Below are 13,832 nucleotides of genomic sequence, written 5' to 3'. Positions count from 1 at the left end.
TTTCCTCTAGGGACATGAGGACACGTTTCTTTGTTTGTTTTTTAATTCCCAGTCCCCTTTTTGGTGGTCCCTCCTCAGTCATTGCTGCAGGAGAGGCCACCACGGCTTGTCCAGATCTTCACCACTGCCGCCAAACCAGCCTCTGTGAAGGGTCATCGGTGGAGGTCTGATCATCAGGTCACAGTCAGTCGGGGAGGTTTTATCCCATTTTTGTCTCTGAGCCACTTGCTGGGAGTCTGACGACACGAAAGCAGGGGCCTGGGTGTAGAACGGTATCTCATTGTGGTTCTTATTTGTAACTCCCTGATGGCTAATGATGTTGAGTATCTTTTCATGTGCTTATTGGCCATTTGCATATCTTCTTAGGAGAAATGTCTATTCAGATCCGTTGCCCTTTTTTTTTTTTTTTTTTTTTTTTTTTTTGCGGTACGCGGGCCTCTCACTGTCGTGGCCCCTCCCGTTGTGGAGCACAGGCTCCGGACGCGCAGGCGCAGCGGCCATGGCTCACGGGCCCGGCTGCTCCGCGGCACGTGGGATCTTCCCGGACCGGGGCACGAACCCGCGTCCCCTGCATCGGCAGGCGGACTCTCAACCGCTGCGCCACCAGGGAAGCCTGCTTTGCCCATTTTTTTGATTGGGTTCTTTGTCTTTATTATTCAGGTGTAAGAATTCTTTATATGTTTTAGAGACAAGTCCCTTATTAGATAGAAGATTTGCAAAGATTTTTTTTCTCATTCTGTGAGTTGCCTTTTCACTTTCCTGATGGTGTCTTTTAAATCACGAAAGTTTTTAATTTTCGTAAAGTTCAATTTATCTCTTTTTTCCTTTGGTTGCCTGTGTTTTTTATGTCACTTCTAAGAAACTGTTCATTGCTTAATCTAAGTTCCCAAAGATAACACCTGTTTTCTTCTAAGAGCTGTATATTTTTAGCTGTTACATTTAGGTCTTTGATCCATTTTGAATTAATTTTATATGTGTGAGATAGGGGTCCAGCTTCATTCTTTTGCATGTGGCTGGCTCTTCAAGTGTCACAGCATCATTTGTTGAAAAAACACCATTCTTTTTCCCCATAGAATTACGTTGACATCCCCTTGAAATCAGTTGGCCGTAAATGTATGGACTTGTCTCTGGACTCTCAGTTCTGTCCCATTGATCTATTTGTTTGTCCTCATACCTATACACCACTGGAGCTTTATAGCATTCTTAAATCATAAAATGTGAGTCCTCCTACTTTGTTTTTCATATTTCAAGATTGATCTGGCTATTCTCAAACTGCCGTTGAATTTCCATATGGATTTTAGGATCTCTTCATTTTTTAAGATAAGTCCCATCAACAAAACAATATTAAGTTAAGATTTGGTGTGGAGCATCCAAAAGATCTGTTCTGGATGTGAACACTTCTGAAGTACAGACACACAGAGATGAGTCTCTCCTTCAGGAAGGGGTAGGAGAGGGAATTCCCCGGCGGTCCAATGGTTAGGACTCGGCACTTTCATGACTGTGGCCCGGGTTCAATCCCTGGTCCGGGAACTAAGATCCCAAAAGCCACATGGTGCGGAAAAAAAAAAAAAAAAGAGGAAGAGGTAGGAGAGTTGCTCAATGGTCGTATGAGAAGGAGAAAGGAACCAGACACCATGATTAGTTCACTGACAAGCAGAGAAAGTACTGGGCGTTTTCAGGTCACAGGAGGGATCATATTGCATGTGGTGCCCTCAGATTTAAACGTGGTTCTGGTACAAGATCTGAAGATGTTTCAGCTACTTTATCCAAGGCTGTGATTGCTCTGAGGCAGGAAGGACAGACCTTGGTCACGGATGCTCCCCGTGCTGCTGAGTTTGTCCCCTGAGAGCCTGGCCTCACCTTGGCATGTTGATATCAAAAAAAAAAAAAAGATTTCTATCAATCAGGGAAGACTCAGTCTGGACTCTTCCTGGGCTCTCCTCCAATCGTTCTGCTGATGATGTCGTGGAAACTTTGCCCCAGGGATTCTGTTTTTTGATCATACATAATAGAGGTATATTAAGGTTCCCATCGGCTTTAATCTGAATCATGTGTAGGAGAATTTTCTGAGACTTCTAACATTAACCCTGTAGGTGTATTTTAGCTGGCAGTTCCATTTGCAGAGGATATCCCTCCCCACAATATGTGCAGGGCCTTTGACCTAGAGAAGGGAGCCTTGTCTTGTGATAATGATCCCAAAGGAGCAGTTATAGGCTGGAACTCGGGAAAGAACTGAGGGTTGTTAGAAAGTCCCACTACCTGAGTGGGTTTTTCTTCTTCTTCTTTTTTAACATCTTTATTGGAGTATAATTAGTTTACAATGGTGTGTTAGTTTCTGCTTTATAACAAAGTGAATCAGCTATATATATACATGTATCCCCATATCCCCTCCCTCCCACCCTCCCTATCCCACCCCTCTAGGTGGTCGCAAAGCACCGAGCTGATCTCCCTGTGCTATGCAGCTGCTTCCCACTAGCTATCTGTTTTACATTGGTAGTGGATAGATGTCCATGCCACTCTCTCACTTTGTCCCAGCTTACCCTTCCCCCTCCCCGTGTCCTCAAGTCCATTCTCTACGTCTGCGTCTTTATTCCTGTCCTGCCCCTAGGTTCTTCAGAACCTTTTTTTTTTAGATTCCATACATATGCGTTAGCATACGGTATTTGTTTTTCTCTTTCTGACTTACTTCACTCTGTATGACAGACTCTAGGTCCATCCACCTCACTACAAATAACTCAGTTTCGTTTCCTTTTATGGCTGAGTAATATTCCATTGTATGTATGTGCCACATCTTCTTTATCCATTCATCTGTCGATGGACACTTAGGTTGCTTCCATGTCCTGGCTATTGTAAATAGAGCTGCAATGAATATTGTGGTACATGACTCTTTTTGAATTATGGTTTTTACTTGAGTGGTTTTAATGAACCAAAGCAAATCAAGTTCATGTCCCCTCAAGCCTTTTACAAATCCCTGACCCTTTTCAAATTCGCTTCTTCTTATCTTCTTGCATATTCTCTCACAACCAGATACACTCACAATAAGGCAAATGTACGTTTTTCCCCTTTTTTCCCTTACTGCCAGTGATTTGCCTTCCCTCTTGCTTTTTCGGCGACTTTACACTTTCCTCTGAGGGCTTCGATGTCCTAAGGTGGTGGGATAGATGGTTTACACAGCAGAGTCAGATCTCATCTGCATGCGAGCTCAGTAGGTTCGCTTGCCCCTGTCCCGTGGGCGCCAGCAGGACTTGTGGGGCCCCCGGGGTCAGAGTCCAAGGGCCTCATAACTCACAGCACAGCCAGCAGCCCCCCGGGTCCCATCCACCCAGGAGGATGCGCGGGCGGGGCATTTGCCTCCTGGCTGAAGGACGCCCAGCTTGGGAAGCTCGCCCCTCGCTTTTGTCGTGAACAGAAGCCAGACTGCGCTTGTCTGGAGGGAGGTGTTGCCTCATCCCCTAGAAGGCGCCCGCTGTCAAAAACCCTGAGAAATGGCTCCGGGAAAGACGCATCAGCGCATCTGCATCCTCCACTTGCCCACGAGGACGCGCGGGCACAGGCAGGGCCGGGCGCGCACGAGGAAGCTGTGTCGTCCGTCTGTAGTTGCTGACAGCCCCCTCTAGGAAGTCAGAGAAAGTACAGGGCACTGCCGGGGGGCGGACGTCTCCCTTGGAAGGTTGCGGATGGCTGTCCTTCCGTGTCTTCACCAGTGAGAACGCGGGCTCTTCAGCGGCCCTTTTGGTTTGTATTCTCTGCAGGCATCTTTGTTCATCGTTTCTTGATTCTTTGGGAACAGAGGACTTTGGGTCTTGAGTTTGTTTGGGGGCCAGATGTTTTATCTGGAGGGCCGTGAGTTTGTTTTCATTTCTAGACTGTGTCCCTTTAAGACTCTGCTGGAAAGCGTTCACTCCCTGGGGCGACTCCGCATGAGAAACCAGCCCCGCCCTTGGTTGGATCGGGGGCGCTCGGGGGAGTGAACCTTCTTGCAGAGAGCCAGGGCTGGTCTTGGAGGGAGAAAGAAGCGAGCAACCCGCCCCCTGGGCCCAGCGTCCCCCTACGTGCAAACGGATGTGGACCCTGCCATCTCCCAGCCCCCTCCCACCAAGACGGTCTGGCCAGGGGACGGACGTGGGGTGGGAGCCCCTGCTGGTCCATGCTCAAGGGGCCCTGCCGGCTCCAGAAAGCCACCCCGGGGCCCTCAAGCCCCTCTTGTGTCTTCCTTCTCCTCAGAGCCGGGCAAGTGCCCTTCTCGGGCCGAGGCCTCACCCCAGGCCCAGCTGTCCTGCAGCAAGGCGGGCGGTGTGGAGAGCTGCTCTCTTTCCTGCCTGGCCCACACACTCTTCGTGCCAGGTAACCCAAGGCCGTCCCCGGGATGGGGTGGGGGGCGGGGCTCCCTTCCCCGGGGCCCAGCCTCCGCTCCCCGCTGTTCTCCAGGAGAGGAGCCCAACCTAGGGATGAGGACCCCCAGCCCTGGTCACTGAGTGACCCTGGGCGGCTGTCCGGTTCTGTGGGGGCCGCAGCGTCCTTCTCAAAAGTGCAGCGGACGCATTCCTGCCCAGCCACTTAGCCTGTAGTCGTGTTGCAGAAACGGACTGACGTGAGGGTCAGTCCTGACCTTCATCGCATCTGGTGACCCCTCCGAGGCCCCCAGGATGTGCGGGTGCTGGAAGGGGGGGCACCCAGACCCGCCTCAGCCCTGGCCTCTCTACAGACTCGGACGACAGCTACAGCCTGAGCTGCGGTGTCCCGGGCCTCCAGGGCAAGATGCTACCGAAACGCAACAGCACCGGCTCCAGCACCAGGCCCAGCTGCTCAGGTAGTTCCTGGCCTGTCCACGCCGCACGCACCTGCGGGACCCCTTGACTTTCCGTCCAGCACCAGGCCAGGGGGAGACAGAGGGGCATGGCCCAGGGAAGGCCTCCTGGCCTGGGGCCTGCCCGGTATGGCTCGGGGTGCCAGGGAGCTAAGAGCAGGGCCAGGACCCAGAAGCAAGCAGGCTGTAAGCTGAGTCCCAGCCCAAGGGCAGTGGACCGTGGAAGGGCCCTTCCGGCTCTGGGCCACAGTTCCGGAGTGGTTTAGTGACCCTGAAGTGCTATGGGTCTATGAATCTCAGATTCCATTTCAGTGAAGGGAGTCACATCTGCTGCAGCCACAAGGTTCTAAAAACTCCCAGAGTCAGAGCTCCCCTGGGAGCCCACCCCCCACCCCCAGGAATACTGGAGGCACGCACACCCCCATGCACTCTGGGACACAGCCAGATCCCCTGCCAGCAGGAGGTGGTGCTTCAGCAGCCTCTCCCGTTCAGGATGCTGGATTCAATGATATGCTTAATACATACACGATGTAATCCTAAGCTTCTGTGACTATAGGATTCTTTGGTCCAAGGGCCTGCTTTGCTCGTGGAAGGAATCAGCGGCTCTGGCATCTGTATCATTTCAAATCCCCTTCCCTTCCTTGCCTCCCTCTCTCATCCCTGCTGCCCCTTTCCCTGAAAGCACCAGCCACATAAAGTAGCTCTGGTGATGGGCGAGAAGGCGGGAGGCTTACCCTTCCTCCTCTACTGACCTCCGGTTGGATGGCCCCTGGGGCGAGCATGACCCCACCGTCCACCCTTGCGCCTTCTGCAGGGAGAGAAACAAGGTGGCAGAGGTCCCCACCCACGGCTCCCAGTGGGTTTGTCTCCCTGGCAGCCCCCTCACGCTCAGGCACTCCGTCCGCAGCCCCGGGCCCCACCACCTCCCTGCCCAAGGGAGAGGCCGCCACCTGGGGGGGTTTGGACTTTCCCCAGGTGCCCCTGCCACCCTCATCAGGCAGAAGGCCCGGTTCAAGATTCGAGATGCCAAGTGCCACCTCCGGCCCCGAAGCCGGGAGCCGGCAAAGGAGGCCCTGAGGCAGCTGCTGCTGGGTGAGTGGGCCGCCCCGGCACCACCCACACGGGGGCGGGGGGAGGTCCCCAGGCCTGGGGGCCGGGAGCCCGGGGTCCAGCGGGACTGGGTTTCCGGGGGTAGGGGCCTCTCTTTGTCCTCACCACCGTGGACCCTGAGCCCCAGGAGCCATGCCTGGCGGACCAGAGACAGTGGTGGTGTCCCTGGGGAAGAAAGCCAGCATTTGAGTGGAGAAGCATCCCTGGGGTCCATCGGCCCGCCTCACTCAGGGTTAAACGAGCTCCCCCAGAGCAAGGGCCTTCTGCGCAGCCTGGTCGTGTCCAAACGGGAGGAAGCTCGGGCCCACTCAGCGGCTCTCTCTAGGATGAGGGTGGTCCAGAAGGGTGTTCCAGGCTGGGGAAAAGGACCAGGAGGAAAGCATGCCAGCTCTGTTTCCACGAAGCTTCCCGAACACCTTAGGGTTCCTCCTCAAATCCGACAAAGCGTGGCACGCGGCAGGCCTAACCTGGGCCGAGCGGCCCTGAGCCGGAGCTGCACAGCTTTGCTAAGGCAGAGGCACGAACTGCCTCACGTGCGGCGGTGTGATGGCCTCGCGGGGGGCTGGGTGCAGGGCCTGGCTCAGCACCCCCGGCCCCTCCTGAGACCTGGCCTTCTCCAGCCTCAGTTTCCCCGTCTGCGTACGGACTCTTAGGCAGGGCGGGAGCCTGGCCACACAGCAGTCTGTGTGCAGGGTGAGGAAGGACCGTGCTCCCCGCCCGGTGCCACCTTTGCCACAGCGGCCCCTTCCTTGTCCAGAAAACTGCCACGTGACCTTTGTGACCCTCAAGTGCGACTCCTCCAAGAAGAGGCGCCGTGGCCAGAAGTCCCCGTCCAAGGAGGTGACCCACATCACAGCAGAGTTCGAGGTGGAGACAGAGATGGACGAGGCCTCAGGTGGGTGAGGAGCCCCCTCATGCGGCGCTGAGGGCCTCAGCGAGGACAGTGGAGTGGGAGGTCCGCTGGGCGTGAAGCCAGCCTCCCAACCGAGCCACGGCTACCGGAGGTGGAGGCCGGCCCGCCAAGCGGGGGAACTGGCAGGGCTCAGGGCCCGGCCCTCAGAGCAGCTGCCCAGCCCAGGGTGGAAGAGAGGCCCGGGGCCGCGAGAGGATCAGGGCTGGGTCCTGCACTGACAGCCACAGGCCTCTCCCCACAGCTCCACGCCCTCACCGGGGCCTGGAAGGGCCCGTGCCTGCAGCCTCCCCGGGACCGTTGAGCCAAGGACCTGCCTTTCCCAGGTTCCAGCAGGGGCCTTGTGGGATGCTGGCTCGTGTTTCATACCAGCCGTTCCCTCTGGGCTGTAAATGAGAGTTGAGTTGGGACAGAGGAGCAGAGATCTGTCAGCAAGTGTGTGCTGTGTGTGCCTGGCCCTGGACGCTGTGGAAAGAGGGGACAGACCCTTGTCCCCACACTGGCGGCACGGCCAGCCAAGGGAGACGCCGGACGGCGGGCGCGTGAGAACGAACAGGGCACAGCGCCGAGGGCCCTCCCCTAGAGAGGGGCCCGGAATCTCCCCCCAGAGAGGTGCCATTTGAGTCGGGACTTGAAAACAAAGTGCACCAAGTGGAACTGGTGGCAGGGATGGCGTTCAGGCAGAGCGAACGGCACAGGCAAAGGCCCAGAGGTCAGAGAGAGCAGGGTGTGTTCCGGAAGCAGTGAGGAGGGCAGGGCGGCCGGAAGGCAGAGTTCTCGGTGAGTGCCCGATGCCGGGGGTTAGAGCTAGCGAGGCGGGCGGGGGCTGGACCACGAGGGGCCTGGGATTCAAGGCGGCAGAGGCGGATGTTGTCTGGGATGCAGTGGCAGCCTCAAGGGTGTTTGAGCAGCAGGCGGGGCCCCCATGAGTGAGCTGTGCCCTGGGCAGGGGACGTGTTGCAGTGGCAGAGGCCGGGCTTCTACTCAGATCTGCTGCGGGGCCCTGGAGCAGCTCATACCTCTCGGAGCCTCGGTCCCCTGGAGCCTCCGTCTCCTGCTGTCAGACATTCGCAGCAAGGGCGCCTCGGCCCGGGGGCCGCTGCGGGAAAGGCTCTGAGCAGAGGCGCGGCCCGGCGCGGCTCCTGGCAGGGCAGCCTGGTGGAGAGACGGCTCGCGGCGGCGGGGCGGGGGGTCGCGAGCTCGGGTCTCGGCCGCCCCTGCAGACACCTGCGAGGCCGAGTGCGTGCGGAGGCGAGTGGAGCAGAGCCTGCAAGCCGCCGTCAAGACTCTGCGCAAGTCCGTCAGCCGGCAGCACTTCTCCGTCCGGGTCGCAGGCACTGAGTACGAGGTGGCCCAGCGGGCGGCCAAGACCACGGAGGGCCAGGGGACGTGTGGCACAGGCCAGGTGCTGCAGGACGGCAAATGCGGTGAGTCCCTGCCCTCAGCCACTCCCGTGTCGCCGTGCAGACCTACCTTCTCTGTCCTTCCTTCCGTGTGGGCCCAGGTAAAGAGCCCACGGGAGACAGACACGTCGGGCAGGGACAGGGAGACAGGGCGGCCTGCCGGGGAGAAGTGCCATAGCACTTAGACATGACGGCTGTCATTAAAGAGCGCTCCCCTGGTGCCGGGACCGAGTATACGTGTGACCCTGCCCGCGGCCCTGAGGAGGGGCGAGACAGGGAGAGCACAGGCCAGCAAGGCCCCGGCCGAGGCGTGTGAGGAGCATGGGGCCAGTCCGTGGGGCTCGAGAAGCCTTCCCAGCGGAGGCACGTGGGAGCCGAGGGCAGAGGAGGAGCAGGGTGAAGGTGCCCGGGAGGCTGAGTGGCCCCCGGCGGGGCGGGGGCAGTGCTGCAAGGAGCAGGGAAGGCCAGGCCACCGCAGGGGCCGTGGGCAGGGCAGCCGGGTCCAGTGAACAAGGCTGGGGACCTGACCGGCCCCCATCGAGAGGGGACGGGTTTAGAGACAGCCCCTGGTGGCTCAGAGGTGAACTTGACTGAGTCCTAGTTCTAGTGGGGTTGACGGTTACGCGGGAGAGAAGGCAGGCAGCCACCGGGTGAGCACGTCCACAGTCCAGATGAGGGCTTGCTGGCCCCGGCGCTGCCCTGGGCGCGCCGGGAAGCACCGGCCCGCGCTGAGCCGGAAGCAGCCTCATTCGCCGTCTGCCGCGGGAAGGCCAAGTGGAGGGCGGCATTGGGGCGGAGCCCTAGCCAGAGATGGTAGAGCCTGGAACCAGGGGCAGCAGGAGAGGCGGACGAGGAAGAGAGAAATTGAGAGCACGCTTTGGAGAGGGAGGCGAGGGAGAAGGAGGCTTCAAGGACGACTCCAAGGGTGCGGGCCACTTGGGCAGAGATGGCATCGTTTTCGGATCTGGGAGAAACTTGGGGGAGGGGCCTGGCGGAGGCGGGGGTCCTAGCTGTCCTTGTCAGTCTGAGACGCTCATGAGTCGTGCTGGTGAAGGCGCGGACCAGGTTGGAGCCACAAATCTGGAGCGCAGGGTGTAGCCTGGGCCGGAGACACAGGCTGGGAGCAGCTGGAGAGGAGGTGGGCTATAGGGGTGGGGGGAGGGGCGGTGGAGCTGGCACAGCGCCCTTCCCCCGCAAGTGGGGAGGGGGAGGGACTCGGGGATGTCACTCTTTCATTTTTAACCACTTATTTTGAAACCACTTCAAACTTTCAGAAACACTGCCAGACAGAACAAACAGCTTCCGTATTTTCTTCACCCAGATTTCCCCATCGCGGATGTCTTACAGCGTTCGCGCCGTCATGCTTTCCCGTGCGTGTGGCGTGCTTGTGTGCCTTTACATCACCTGCTAAATTCCACCAGCTCTTCGGACAGCATCCCTTTCCTCTCCGTGTTGTGTTTAGTGGTCATGTCTCCGGAATCCTTCATCTGGGGCAGTGCCCGGCTCTTCCCCTGCCTCTCCTGTCCTGCCCCCGGCTGGCCCTAAGTTCTGTAAGGTGACCCTCAGCTGCGTCTGGTGTTTCCTGGTGACCAGCCTCAGGGCCCGCGTTCTTGGCAGGAAAACCACGCCCCACGTCTGCTCTTCAGCGCCCCCGTCAGGAGGCACAGGGTATTGCCCTGGCCCGCCGCCGGTTCCTCCACCTTAATTCACCGGTTTCCCTCTGCAATTGACTGGGATTTCATGGGGGTGTACTGGAGTGTGCACCAACACCCCGCCCCCCATCAAACTGCCATCCGCTCGCCGACAGCCCCCCAATTAGCCGCCTCTACAATTGCTGCCAAGCCGTGTTCTCTATTTCTATCATCCCTCCTACATTTATTAGCGTTCTAGTGTCGAGAGAGAGCTCTCCCTTCTCCCACATGTTGGCATGTATCTATATATCTATGCATTTATGTCAGTGTGGACTCACAGATTCCTCACTGGCTTGTAATCCACGCCTAGCATGACTTAGTTCAGTGCTCAGATCGTCCCCGCTTCAGCCAGTGGGCGCCCCGTCCGCTTGGCCCCTGTGTCCTTTTGACATGGCTCCATGACTCACTGAGCTCTTACTGTTTGGTCCTAAAGATGTTTCAGACTCAGCTTGTGCTTTCCCTGCCTTGGAATCAGCCAAGACTCCAAGGACCCCTGTTCTTTTTAGAGGAGGAGAGTGTGTAGAAAGTGAAAGCTGAGATACTCACTGCTACTGGAGTGTCACTGCTTGTAGGCCCTCTCATGGGACAGAACTAGAAAGTATAGGTATGCATATATTACATGGAGACCTATGTACCTATGCTATTCCTGTAGCTCTGTGTTTGTGTGTGCGTGTGTGTGTGTGCGTGTGTTTTATAAAACCATGAATTCATACCAATACCTCCAATTCAGTACCTCGCTATCCTTTCTAACTTTTCTTTCCCTTGTTATTTTTCCATGTTTCTAAATATCTTGTCCCATGAGGCATTCAGCTCCCTTTCTCTGTAACTTATTTTCTCAGTCAGTTCCCTTAGTTACTCATCAGTTTGCTTATGTGGCCAGTGCAGCCAACCACACTGGCTCTCCTCAGCCCGGCCTCTCTGTATCCTCAGCGCCCAGGCCCCTGTCACTCCCCCAGCCCCTCTGCACCTGAGCCCCACGTCCTCAGGTGCCAGCTCCGCCGCAGCCGGCAGGGGAGCTCGGTCTGGATGAAGTTGACTGTGTTGGTACACAGGCTGAGGGCCCAGGGCTGGAGGGCAGCATGTGGAGCAGAGAGGGGACCAAAGTCCCTGCAGAGACACTTACGAGAGGGCTGAGGCCAGGGGTCTGCGGGGGTCCCTGGGTGGCAGCAGCTAGGAGGGCACACGAGACCAGGAGAGGGTCCTCACAGGTGACCACCGCCCAGCTCCTACCCCCTGCTCTTCTGGGATGGGTCTGGGCCCCTCTGGGCCCCTGGAGCCACAGGGGCGAGAGCTGGGCCCTGTGCGGAAGGACAGAGCCCGGGCTTGAGGCACCCACAGACAGACGGCCAGACTGCCTGGTCACTGCTCCCCACCTCCGCCCCCAGCAGTCTCTCCACGTTGCCTCCACAGCGGCCTGCGGGCCTGGCACCTACTTCAGCGGAGAGCCAGACCAGTGTGTGCCATGCACGCCGGGGACCTACCAGGACGGGAACGGCCAGCTCAGCTGCACGCCGTGCCCCAGCAGCGACGGGCTCGGCCTGGCTGGTGCCCGCAACGTATCCGAGTGTGGAGGCGAGTAGGGGCCCTCCCTGGAAAGAGGAGCCGGGGGTGGGGGAACAGGGCACCTCCTGTCTCCACCGAGGTTCCCAAAGCAAAGGCCCGGGTGCCTCGTGGTCTTTTGTAAAGCTCTTTGCCGTTTCCAGAGCCTGTCAGGACTTCCACGCGCTGCACTTACAAAGTGCGTTGCAGACCCACAGGGCATGTGCCAGAGCGCACGGCGGTGAGCAGGCGCTGGGCTGCACTTGGTGCCCTTTGAAACTGCACCATGCAGGTTGGAAAGGACTTTACAGTTTAGCACTTGCTCATTTACAGGTCAGCTTATAGCGGAGGTACATAGTGCTTTATAGTTGACCCAACACGTGACACCCCATGGGGCACCCATCACTGTCGAGATGCTTTATGGAGTGCAGCCAGATAGTTGGGGAAGAACTGTGCTCTACGCAAAGAACTTTACAGTTGGCCTTTTGGATGGTTTGGAGAGCCCTTTTCCAACTTACCAAGCACAATTTGGTTTGCAAAGAGCTTTTGCATTTACTACCCCCACTTAACCTCATCTGTGAAATGGGCTTGTAGCCTTCCCCCCATCAGCCTCCCTTCCCGGGCCGTTGTGGGGAGATCACCCAAGAGAATGCATGGGGAAAGGTGTGCTGGTCAGTGGGACCCTCAGGGTGGCAGAGACCTCCAGCCTTCTCTGGGGGACAGAGGAGATCAGAGCCCAGCCCTGAGTCCCTGCAGACTGGCCCGCTGCCCTCCGGCCCCTGCCCCCTCCAGGAGTGTGGTCTGTGCCCCAGGGGAGGTAGTACCTGTCAGACAGCACAGAGAGGCCACTGGGGGAGCAGAGAATTCTCAGCCACTGGGGGCTGAGAAGGCACTAAGCCCATGCCTCGCTCAGCGCCAGAATACTCTCTACATCCTGACTTTTTGCTAGAAGGTGTTGTCTCCTCCCTTTGTCCCAGCTGTGCCCTAGGGACCTCACAGAACCCCCTCCCTCCGCTCAGGCCCAGCCAGGCAGATAGACAAGGCAGCATCAGCCTGGAGCTTAAGAGCCCCAGGTCCTCATGGGAAGACAGTGTGGCCCGCCCCCTGGGCAGAGCCCCCTAAATAAATGGCCTCCACGACCTCCCACCTCCACATGTGGTGTCCACACTTCCCAGCTCTGGAGCAAGGCCACTTCTCAACCCACAGCCTTCTAGCTGGTGGGAGGAGAAAAGCCAGGCCTGACCAAGACCACACAGCGCGCTCCTCCCCCTCGAACCCCCGCCTTGGTGCCTTATTGGTGCCTTTCCCAGGACAGGTGAGGGCTGAGCTGAGTGCCGGGTCTGGACCGAGGCGCCCCGCCCCCCAGCCTGAGCCGTGACCTCTGACTTGCAGGCCAGTGCTCTCCAGGCTTCTTCTCCGCCGACGGCTTCAGGCCCTGCCAGGCCTGCCCCGTGGGCACGTACCAGCCTGAGCCTGGGCGCACGGGCTGCTTCCCCTGCGGAGGGGGACTGCTTACCAAGCACGAGGGCACAGCCGCCTTCCAAGACTGTGAGGCCAAAGGTGAGGACTCCCCCACTCACCCCTCCGCTCAGGGTCAGTTTCCCTGGAGGCCCCTCATTTCCTGCCCTGGCAAACCTCCGAGGTCAGAGGAGGAGCCTGGAGCCTCAAGCACTGGACACTGGTGACGAGCTCTGTGCTGCACCCCAGGACAGGGACGGCGGGGGTCCAACACAGGCCTGCCTGAGGGCTCGGATGAGAGAGCCAGGCAGGCACAGAGGCTCCAGACTGGAGCTTTGAGCCCCCAGCCGCCAGCTCCTCCAGACGCTGGGCAGGCTTTGAGCTGCACGGGGAGGAAGGTTGGGAGGGGAGGGAAGGTGAGGAGGGGCAGGAGGCGGAGGGGCAGTGGGGTGAGGTCAGAGGTCAGAGGAGGTCAGAGGTCTTCAGGGCTGCCGGGGCCCTGCAGCGCGGCCCCTCCTCCCCTCCACACCACCAAAGCTCCACCGCCGCCCCAGGCTCGACTCTCCACTGAGGGACAGTCCTCCCCACCTGCTGATGGCCCGACATACAGACTCTGAATCTTCCCCAGCTCTCCAGCCCCACCTCCCCCTGGCTCCTGCCAGGTTTTCTCCCCTTTACTGCTAGCCTCCCAGAAGGGGTGTCTGGACTCCACTCCCTCTCCTCTCATTGTCTCCGAATCCCCGCCAGCCAGTCATACTGTCACCCCACTACACCCGCCCAGCAAGGCGGCCCACGGGGCCCCTGAGTTGCTGGAGCCCAAGTCAGTCCTGTCTGCGTCTCCCGAGACTGGGACGTGGCTCCCTTGGAGCGCTCTTCCTGCTCCCGGGGCCCCGCTCAGCCTCCCCCAGCCCTGC

At 58.5% G+C, this 13,832-nt stretch overlaps 1 protein-coding gene across 5 annotated transcripts in view; it reads left to right on the top strand.

The window, feature by feature from the left end:
• SCUBE1 (signal peptide, CUB domain and EGF like domain containing 1) overlaps positions 1 to 13,832 on the top strand; it is a 120,900-nt gene that overhangs the window by 98,994 nt on the left and 8,074 nt on the right. For all 5 annotated transcript variants that reach the window (XM_067010357.1, XM_067010356.1, XM_059080916.2 and 2 more), the window contains 7 exons: positions 4,225 to 4,344; positions 4,706 to 4,810; positions 5,783 to 5,899; positions 6,675 to 6,812; positions 8,051 to 8,254; positions 11,332 to 11,493; positions 12,853 to 13,020. In XM_067010357.1, coding sequence (XP_066866458.1) covers positions 4,225 to 4,344; positions 4,706 to 4,810; positions 5,783 to 5,899; positions 6,675 to 6,812; positions 8,051 to 8,254; positions 11,332 to 11,493; positions 12,853 to 13,020 — 1,014 coding nt within the window. The remainder of the gene's footprint in view (positions 1 to 4,224; positions 4,345 to 4,705; positions 4,811 to 5,782; positions 5,900 to 6,674; positions 6,813 to 8,050; positions 8,255 to 11,331; positions 11,494 to 12,852; positions 13,021 to 13,832) is intronic.

This window comes from Kogia breviceps, chromosome 12, assembly GCF_026419965.1.
Source record: "Kogia breviceps isolate mKogBre1 chromosome 12, mKogBre1 haplotype 1, whole genome shotgun sequence".
NCBI classification, from domain to species: Eukaryota; Metazoa; Chordata; class Mammalia; order Artiodactyla; family Physeteridae; genus Kogia; species Kogia breviceps.
Note: the sequence above shows the minus strand (reverse complement) of the source record. Positions and strands in the feature narration are given on the sequence as shown.